At 35.2% G+C, this 11,505-nt stretch overlaps 1 protein-coding gene across 1 annotated transcript in view; it reads left to right on the forward strand.

Moving 5' to 3' along the window:
* Positions 1-7,417, forward strand: part of vcanb (versican b) — a 74,496-nt gene extending 67,079 nt beyond the window's left edge. The window contains 3 exon segments of the mRNA NM_214688.1: positions 2,387-2,531; positions 4,218-4,400; positions 6,454-7,417. Of these exon segments, the coding sequence (NP_999853.1) occupies positions 2,387-2,531; positions 4,218-4,400; positions 6,454-6,584 (459 nt within the window). The 3' untranslated portion in view covers positions 6,585-7,417.
* Positions 7,418-11,505: the final 4,088 nt, after the last annotated feature.

Below are 11,505 nucleotides of genomic sequence, written 5' to 3' on the forward strand. Positions count from 1 at the left end.
TTCATTCATTTTTCTTCTGCCTAGTCTTTTATATACCACAGCGGAATGAACCGCCAACTATTTCAGCATATGCTTTACACAGCGGATGCCCTTCTAGCCACAACCCAGTACTGGAAAACAAACACACTCACACTCGAACACTTTGAGTTTCGAATTTAGTTCATCAGTTCCCCTATAGCGCATGTGTTTGTACTGTGGGGGAAACCGGAGCAGCCAGAGGAAACCCACGCCAACTCAGGGAGAACATGCAAACTCAAAACAGAAATGCCAACTGACCCAGCCGGGACTCAAACCAGTGACCTTCTTGCTGTGAGGCCAAAGTGCTAACCACCAAGCCACCGTGCCGCCCACTGAAAGAACAAGATTTCAAAAATTTCGAGAGGGGTCTGGATGCAGACCTGGTGCAGTGCAATCTGAGCTGCATCCAATGCTTTTTAATGTGCTCACCTAACCCCGCCCCTAACCCTACCCCTCACAGTGACGTCACTCGCTCCATTGAGTGCATTGTGTCTGACATTGCATCGCTGAGCCATGCAATCTCAGCTTGTATCATAAAGGCTGCATCCAGATACTGTTGAAAATATTGTCAGCACCCCTTCCTCTTTTCTTTGTTTTGGCTGTTTATTAGTACTTAGTACATAATCCTAAACCCAACTACTAACTTAATAACTGTTAAAGGGATAGTTGATATATGATTTACTCCACCACAGCTCATACTTGAGACTTTTTTCTTCTTCAGTAGAACATTAAAGAAGATTTTAAACTGATTCTGTTGTTCTTGGTGATTCATATAAAGGCAGTGAATGGTGAAAGGTTGTTTTAGATTAAACATAAAGGTATTACTTTTATTTGCTGATCCGTTTAATGCTATTTGTAGAATTTAAGTTACATCGCATCTGCATGCCAACTAATTCTCAATAGATTATAAGTAGACTGTTGGGTTGGGGTTAGTGTAAGTTGACATGGACTTGCAAAGTCTCTTATAGTCAGTGAAATGTTTGTTGAAGGAGCAGCATCAGCAGATATTAAGCAGAATAGTCTAGTAATACTGTCATGTAGCTGCAATGCAAGTTTTAGTCAACAAAATGTGCAATAGGGACCATCAAATTAAAGTTTTACCAAAAGGAACACACACAAAGGAGTAAATCAATAGACATGCCTACTGATTACACACTGAGGTCTTGTGAAGCTAAACGATTGCTCCGCGTAAGAAATGGAACATTAGAAGGCATGACTATTGATTGAGGGTGCCTTCACACCTAGGGCTCTATTTTGACGATCCATGCGCAGAGCGCAAACACTTTCAGGCCGTGTCGCTCTCGTGGATAGGGAAACCTTTACGCACAGACATCATTTAGCCTATAAATAATTAATTTCATTCGTTAAGCGTAAATATTTGTTTCAAAACTATTTCTAACTTCAGTTCTAGTTTTTAGCAAACGAATAAATGAACAATAATAACGAAGTGTGCTCAAAAACCTGAGTTATATCCTAAAACTCAACGCCTCAAAATGACTCTTGCGCCAAGCTGAAACTAGCAAAAAACTATTGCGTCGCGCCTTGCGCCACATTGCGCCGGTTGTATAATAGGGCCCCTAGACTTTTGGCATATGTGAATCCAGCAATCGGGCTCGGATCAGCACCAAAGCAATCGATCCGAGATCGCCTGAATGAAGTGGTGTCGGCTCGATTGAAACAAACTTTGGAGCAGATCGGTTGTAGTGAGAAAGCAAAATGATCCAAGCCCGGCTATATCACAGTGTATTATGGATATGCAATAGGCATATATACGGCTATATGAAGAGAAAATTATGAGTAGTGCTGGATGTCATTCCTACCGGTAAATGTGTGTTTCATGCTAAATTCGAAGGTGAAAGCATGCTGAACTTTTAACGAGAGATTTTTATTCGTTAGGAACATTGACCGAACTGCAGTCTAGCCAAGGGCTTTTTGTAAGAGGGTCTTACCGCTGATTTATATCTGGTGACGATGTCTGTGGGTGTCACCATTCAAAATGAAAGTGCAGCTTTCCACTTATAATGTCTTATTGCCCATCGCCATGAATTAAAATAAGGACGCATGACAGCTGAGCGGGACTCTGCAAAATAAACCATGAAACTCTGACCAATGTAAGGAGAGTTAACTCACATGTGACTTGTACAGTAGCTCTTTTGGTCCGTTTAGAAACTTTGCAGTGTGAAAGCGAACCGCACCAAGAGCAAAGAGTATTAATGTAACTATTTTAATCCCTGTTTCGGAACACATGAATCGATTCACAGGTGTGAATGCACACAAAGTCTCATTTTTCTTTGTTGTTGTAATTTATATATTTTTTTGTGTTCAAATCAAGAAAAAAGAAATTCACAAGTGTGCTCTGGTTCTCCAGCAATTCGAGAACTGGCGTGATGGTCAGCCGGACAGCTTCTTCTCCACCGGTGAGGACTGTGTGGTCATGATCTGGCATGAGAGCGGACAGTGGAACGATGTGCCCTGCAACTACCACCTGACCTTCACCTGTAAGAAGGGCACAGGTGAGACAGCGCTTTATTTATTTCATTTCTTTATTGTTTTTGACTATAGGTGTGTTCCAAATTGCATACTTATACGCACTATTCCACACCATTTTGAAGTATAAGTAGTGCATTCAGACTGAAAACTTAAACAAAAACAAAAAAGAATAAGTACCCTTTAAATACCTGGATGATGCACTTATTCAACTAATAAATAGAAGTGAGCTTTGCAGAAGTGGAGGAGGTTTCAGCCGCTAAGCTGAAGGGAAGGAGCTATAGGCCACTAAACTAAATAAACTAAACTGAACATATCCTGAACATTGCCAGAACATAACCTGAAGATAATTGAATTGAACACAACCAGAAAGTAAGCAGAACATAACCTAACAATATTATGAACATAAACTGAACATAACCAGAACATAACCTGAACATAACCAGAACATAAACTGAACATAACCAGAACATAACCTGAACATAACCAGAACACAACCTGAACATAAACAGAACATAACCTGAACATAACCTGAACATAACCAAAACATAACATGAACATAACCAGAACATAATCTGCAAGTTACCTGAACATAAACTGATCCTAACCAGAACATAACCTGAAAATAATTTAATTGAACATGACCAGAACATATCCTGAAAATAAGCAAAACATAACCTAATATTATGAGCATAACCAGAACATAACCTAAACATAACCTGAACATAACCAGAACATCATCTGCAAGTAACCTGAACATAAACTGATCCTAACCAGAACATAACCTGAAAATAATTTAATAGAACATGACCAGAACATATCCTGAAAATAAGCAGAACATAACCTAATAATAGTCTGAACATAAACCGAACATTACCAGAACATAACCTGAACATCAACTACGCATAACCTGAACATAACCAGAACATCATCTGCAAGTAACCTGAACATAATTTGATCCTAAACAGAACATAACCTGAACATAAACTGAACATTGCCTGAACATAATCTGAAGATGAATAAATTAAACAACCAGAACATGTCCTGAAAAAAACAGAGCATAACCTAATAATATTCTAAACATAAACTGAATATAACAATAACATCATCTAAAAGTAACCTAACCATAAACTGAACATTACCAGAACAAAACTAGAATATAACCTGAACATAAACTGATTATAACCTAAACATAAACTGATTATAACCAGAACATAACCTGAAAATAATTTAATTTAACAAACTGAACATTGCTAGAAAATAACCTGAAGATGATTTAATTAAACATAACCAGAACATATCCTGAAAATAAGCACAATATAACCTAATAATAATCTGAACAGAAACTGAACATTACCAGAACATAACCTAAACATCAACTAAACATAACCAGAACATAACCTGAACATCATCTGAAAGTAACCTGAACATAACCAGAACATTACCAGAACAAAATTTAAATATAACCTGAAAATAAACTGATCCTATTTAACCTGAAAATAACTTAATTTAACATAACCTGAACAAAACCAGAACATAACCTGAACATATCCTGCAAATATCCTGAACATTACCAGAACATAACCTTAAAATAACCAGAACATAACCTAAACAAAACCAAAACATAACCCGAAAATAACCTTAACATTACTGTAATGTATCCACAACATAACCTGACCATAATATGAAAATATCTTTATCCTGTTTCCCAGTGTCCTGCGGTCAGCCTCCTCTCATAAAGGACGCTCAAGTCTATGGCAGCATGAAGCCGCGATACGAGATCAACTCTCTGGTTCGATATCACTGTAAAGAAGGCTTCATCCAGAGACATGTCCCTACTATCAGATGCAGAGAAGACGGACAGTGGGACAAGCCCAAAATCACATGCTTGAATCGTAAGTTGTATGAGTTATTCTGTATAATAAAACTAAAGCCATGAAAACAATTTAATATGTAACTTAATATTAATCTTTTTAAAAACATTTTTTATTTATTTTCTTGCAAACGTTTTATTATTTTAATTTTTTCATTTCTTCAATCAGATTTAAAATGTTATTTATTTATTTTTAGCTTTTAGTTCAAAATAAAAATTCACGCTAGACAAAAGAAGATATATATTGTAATAAAATACTCTTTAACATTTTATTTTACAAAAAAAGGTATAGATATTAATGAAATTTACTAAAAGATTAAAGACATTAGTGAATTATAGAGGACGAAACCTATTTAATTTTTATTTATTTATATATTTATTTATGCGGGAATTTGTGTATTTTATATATATATTCTTGTGTTTATTTGCATTTTTATTTATTGTTTTATTCATGCAAGAATTTGTGTTTTTATATATATTTATTTATTGATTTATTTATGCAGGCATTTTAGAATTTATTATTTAATTAATTAATTTATTTGCATATTTGTTTATTTATTGTTTTTGCAGGTTTCGTCCTGCATAGTGAATACTTTTGAAAAGTAAATACTAATTTCTTGAGGTTTTTTGTCAAAAAAGATACACGGTATTTATTATACCGGTATTATACTGGGCACTTTATTAGGTACACCTTACTAGTACCGGGTTTGGCCCTCCTTTTGCCTTTAGAACAGAACTGCCTTAATCCTTCGTAGCATAGATTCAGCAAGCTACTGGAAATATTCCTCAGAGATTTTGCTCCATGTTGACATGATAGCATCACACAGTTGCTGCAGATTTGTCGGCTGCACATCCATGATGCCAATCTCCCGTTCCACCACATCCCAAAGCTGCTCTATTGGATTGAGCTCTGGTGACTGTGGAGGCCATTTGAGTACAGTGAACTCATTGTCATGTTCAAGAAACCAGTCTGAGATGATTGAGCTTTATGGCATGGTGTGTTATCCTGCTGGAAGTAGCCATCAGAAGATGGAGACACTGTGCTCATAAAGGGATGGACATGGTCAGCAACAATACTCAGGTAGGCTGTGGCGTTGACACGATGCTCAATTGGTACTAATGGACCCAAAGTGTGCCAAGAAAATCTCCCCCACACATTATACCACCACCACCAGCCTGAACCGCTAATACAAGGCAGGATGGATCCATGTTTTCATGTTGTTGATGCCAAATTCTGATCCGACCATCCGAATGTGTCAGCAGAAATGGAGACTCATCAGAGCAGCAACGTTTCTCCAATCTTCTATTGTCCAGTTTTGGTGAGTCTGTGTGAATTGTAGCCTCAGTTTCCTGTTCTTAGCTGACAGGAGCGGCACCCGCTGTGCTCTTCTGCTGCTGTAGCCCATCCGCCTCAAGGTTGGCCGTGTTGTGTGTTCAGAGATGCTCTTCTGCAGAGCTCGGTTGTAACGAGTGCTTATTTGAGTTACTGTAGTCTTTCTATCACTTGGAACCAGTCTGGCCATTCTCCTCTGACATCAACAAGGAATTTGCGCCCACAGAACTGTCGCTCACTGGATATTTTCCCTTTTATCAACCATTCTCTGATGGAGAGGGTTGTGTATGAAAATCCCAGTAGATCAGCAGTTTCTGAAATACTCAGAGCAGCCCGTCTGGCACCAACAACCATGCCACATTCAGTCACTTAAATCCCCTTTCTTCCCCATTCTGATGCTCAGTTTGAACTGCAGCAGATCGTCCTGACCATGTCTACATGCCTAAATGCATTGAGTATGTCACTGGCTGATTAGAAATTTGTCAACGAGCAGTTGGACAGGTGTACCTAATAAAGTGGCCACTGAGTGTATAATAAAATTCATTGTGCAGTAAAAATATTAAAAATCATATATATATATATATATATATATATATATATATATATATATATATATATATATATATATATATATATATATATATATATATATATTAAAAACAAAAATAAATGATTCCAAAAAATGACATTTTGACATAAGCTATTTGTTTTAAATGAACACATCTTTCCTTTTATTCCACAGCGTCCACCTTCCAGAAGATGTATGCACACAAATACCAAAACAACAACTATTACAACAGCAGTAAGAGACGCTTCAGTGAATCTCAGTACCGCCATCGCTGGTCAAAAACAGCAGAAGAACTCAAACACTGATCTGCATCCAGATCTACTTCACGTCTATCTTTCAAGACAAAACATGTGCCTGATGAATGTTTTATAGAGCCGCAAAGTGAATTTCCCTGAGGGACTGCAAGAAAAAAAATAATCATAACAATAAAAAACCACCACACAGAGCCACTGAGAGTGTACTTTGACTATGCAAATGAATACATTGCATTTAATAATACTGTCTTAATGTTTGGATGTTGGAATAGGGGGCGGGGCTTAAATGTATATAGTAGAAATGAGGATCAAGTCAACGCAGCTGTGAATTGGTGACTGTATTCATCCGTAAGTTTTGCTTGCGAAGAACTGGATTTCCTTTTCTCTCCGGCTCTTTAAGAGAGCACTATGGTACGAGCAGTTTACTGATAAAAGGACAATAGGCTTTATATGTTTGTTTTGAATTGTGGCGAAGGGGTTTGAATGGGAGGTCACGAGTCCAGAGGACAAACAATGCTCAAAGACTGCAACTCATGACTGGAAAACAAATCTCCACCGTCATCATCATCTTCAGAGAACGCCATTGTACACTCTCACAATCATATGCTCATCAAAATATATCTATATTTTTTCTGTGTGCATTTTGTTTTAAAACATGTGGGGTTGTAATATAACCAATTTGTTTGTTCTTTTAATGAATGTCATGGTAAAGAATGAATATATGAATACTGTATGTGTGGTATATGTGAATGAACTAGCATTTTTCTTTTGTCAAGCATTATTACAAATGTTATAAGCCACAGAAGTTTAATTTATTGCTGAAGATACATATAACGATGAATGAACTGTGAGATTTTGAATAATAAAGCGCTATTAGAATATTATCAATATGTTTACTTTGTGTGTGATCTTGCATTATTAAAAAGCCCATGTTAATTGCAGGTTTTTTTCTTCTCACAACAAGAACCTTCCTTTATAAAGCAATTTGATAAATTAATCAATGGGGTATATGCCGAAGCATGCTAATAGGACTTTAATTTGCCAGTAACCTGGATTAAGTGCTTCCGGCGAATTGAATGCCAATGCAAAATCCAGTGCGTTTAAGGTCTGTTTTCTTTAAAAATCAGCTAAATGATATCCAATTTAAAGTGGGTGTCAGATTGTATAAGAAGTACGGCATGAAATTACATTTCCCCCGTCTTGTCTTTATAATATGAGCATTTATTTTACCACAGTATATTCAATGGAGCTTCTGTGTTAGCCTGCCGATTCTGACGGGCGCGTGTGAGGAAACAGCTTTTGTCTCGTTTTACGCTTGAGCAACTAAATAAATGCTAAAGTTTATTTAACTTAATGTATTTAATGACATTACAACATCGATGCTGTAAAAGGAACCGTATAAAATGGAAAAAAGTTCACAATAACAGGTCACTGGACGTGTATCAGCATGGGAACAGCACTAGCTTGGCATATACCCTATTGAAACATTTTAAAACATATACTACATAATATTACTTTTAATTTCAATACATTTTTATGTAAATGGTTTTGTGCTTTTGTTGAAATGTATAATTTTGTTAAAATTAGAAGATACGCAGCATCAAAAAACATGTTAATTTCCCTCTATTAATCGCACGTTCTGCTGAGAACGTTAAAGCCTTCCTTGTAATTCAAACAACGTTTTAAAATAATAAACTAAGAAGGTTAAAATACTAATGTTATTGATTTCAGTTCATTTTTTTATACAGATTGCAAGTATTTTTCTCTTTTGCTAATTTTTTTTAATTATAAACATTACAGAGCTTGTTTTGTTGTCTGGCGAGCAAAAACCCTATGTTAATTGCTTTGTTTTTTAATTGAATAATGTTTAAGTCTTCTTTAGTTTCAAGCAGCAAATTAAATAAAACAAAATTAAATTATTAAAAAGGCTAATAGCCTCCCTGTTAAAAAAAAAAAGAACAGCTTAAACCATGGTAAGCTTGTTTTAGCTAGTTGACCAGCCTGGTTTTAGAGGGCTTTTGGCTATTTTTAGGCTGGTTTCAGCTATTTTTAGCCTGGTTTTAGCTGGTCAGGCTGGGAAATGATCAGCTAAAACCAGCTTGACCAGCCTGGCTTAATATGGTATATCCCGAGCTGGTGTTTTTCCCATACTGATAAACCTCCCGTTACCTGTTATTGTGAATTTTTTTTTCTAATTTATACGGTTCCATTTACAGTATCAATGTTGTAATGTCATTAAAATACATTCAGTTAAAATAAATAAATAAATAAATAAATAAATAAATAAATAAAACTGGCAAATTCAAAGTCCTATTAGCATGCTTCTGCATATACCCTTTTGCATTTAAAAATCGTATCCAAAACTGTGGTCTTTTTTTTTAATTATATTACATAGAGTTTGATGTAGTGTTATTGTTTGATAGATTTATTTTTAATACTATTTACTTATTTATAACAATCCCGCGCTCGTTCTGACAGAAAATAATGCTAGTCAGCACAACAATCTTTCATATAAAAGTCCTTTGATGTTGACCGATAGAGGGCGATGTAACTTTTCCCGCGCCTTATATTCAGTTTACGTGACAGGAACAAACGGACACGATTTGATGACGTTTTCCAACGCCGAAACTAACTTGGTTTACCTGACAAGGTAGGTTGGTGGTTAAAGATGAACACTGTTTGATCTGGGTCCGTGTACGTTTTGTTCATTTGTTTTCCATTTTCAAACGGAATAAAGGAAATGGAGAAAACGGCCGTTTTTCCGTTTTTCTTTTGCGCACGAGAAAACGAAAAAACGAGATTTTGGCTGGATTTTCGTTTTTTTGGTTTAGGGTAGGAAAACGGATAAACGACTTTAAAATTCATTTTACACATGTAGGCGGTGCTGAAACGCCCACTTTTCTCTAATTGGTTAACCAAATCTGCGCTCGTGACGTCACCCTCAAAATAAAAGCCTTACACGCAGGCTTTTAATTATTATTATTTAATTATATATATATATAAACAAAGTTTACATATTCTATCATTTGAACCACACACAGTTAGCAGGCTTACATTCATTACGTATGTATAAATTAAATAAAAACGTAAATCAGCAGTATTCTTAGACATTTGTCATTAAAATAAGGTCATAGTTCACTGCCAAGCTTCTTGCTGCTGTGCAACTGATGCTGAGCAAAGAAAGCCATTTCCGAGCAGCACCTGGTTTGCATGATTGTTTCAGAGCTATTGTAGGCCTAAATAATAGCCTACTCTGTATAAAATAATAATTTATTATTATTATTATTATTATTATTAGATTATTATTAGGCCTATTATTATTAGTATTGTTATTATTATTATTTACTTAGTTATTTAATGGTTGTAAGAACACAATGGACCCTGCATGGGGCTATAATAAATGGTACCATTTGTTTCTATTGGATTTTCTCCTATTTTAATTTAATATATGCCTTTAGCCTATTGTAAATATTTATTTGATAATTAATACTTTTTTATTGCAACGTCAAAGTAGGCCTGTCTTATTATTATTATTTTTTGTTATTATTTTGTCGTTGTTGTTGTTATTATTATTGTAGCAGGAACATAGCCACAGGTGTGGCAGAGTGTGCTGGTGCCACCCAAAGTGGCATCTTGCACCTGAAAATAGATGCCTTCGCGCTCAAGCGCGCGCAAAAACTTGAACAGGCAAAAGTAATGATGAATGTGTTGAAGGAAAAAAAAAACATTCTAATTATTTGTTAATAAAATAGTGCAACATTATTCTCAGTCAGTGTAGGCTGAAAAAATTAAGATCGCCAGCATTTCAAGGGTGGTTTTATTTTTAGTTCATTGCTGTGACGCGCTATATTTCACTAAGGCTGCATGAGACTGCGCATCTTGCTTATTTTCTCTATTTTACAGAGTGTGGGGCATTGCTTTACGGTGGTAAAGTGGATTATTTCTTGGCAAATTCATAATGATTCACTTTGTTTAGTAATAAATTTCATAGTTATAAAATAACTACATTTCAAGAATATGTTAACACTTTCAACTATTTAGGATTATTTATTGCATCAAAAGTAATTTCAAAGTAACATTAAATGTACGTATAAACTGCTTAATTTGTGTGTGTAAACACCTAAGATGCAAAAAGCTTATTTAGACCAGAATAGGCCTACTAAATGCAACGGTCAATGTATGTAAACTTATGACCTAAAATGTCTTAAATGACTAAATTTAAGTCTTTTTAAGTTTTTAAATAATTTAAGTTTAACATAAATGATTTAAACTTTAAACTTCAAATTAACAGAGGATGGCAAATAAATTGTTTATTAAATGGAGGTCAGGTGTCTATCTTAATTATAATTATTAAATATTATGACACTACAGTGTTGTATTGGAGAGTACGCACCTTTTAATTAATTAATTTTAAATAAGTGGTTTATCCTAAATAAAATGCAATGGGATCGGTGTGCAATGAATAGTTTGAAAACCCCTGGTTCAGACTAGACGAGCTAGCTGTCTGTGCGCTGCGCTAATAACTTGGCATTTGCTCTTTTCGGTGCTGCCAGATGCATTTATAATGCATTTAAAAAAAAAGGTAATTCGGTAAAGCGCGCGATGCGCGCAGAAATAAGCGCACTATATGCATATGTCGAATTAAGTTCTCTTTATCTTTAATCAAGACTTTTCCATTCGAGGAATTACAGTTATTAATAGCTTAGTCCTTATAAACGATCAGTTTATAAAATACACAATTTACGGATCAAGCCTAATGAAGAATAAGAAGAATATGCAACGCATTATGATCCTTGAATGATCAGAGCGCATTTATATAAACTATATATTTTATATAATCCATACATATTAAAAAACATTATACATTTAAAGTAATGGAACATTATATGTTATAAAATCTAAACTATTATTTAGGCTACAGGCTGTTCAGCGCGTGCGTTAAAGAAAAGACATGACACAATCTCTATAAAAA

Source organism: Danio rerio, chromosome 10, assembly GCF_049306965.1.
Source record: "Danio rerio strain Tuebingen ecotype United States chromosome 10, GRCz12tu, whole genome shotgun sequence".
Taxonomy (NCBI): domain Eukaryota; kingdom Metazoa; phylum Chordata; class Actinopteri; order Cypriniformes; family Danionidae; genus Danio; species Danio rerio.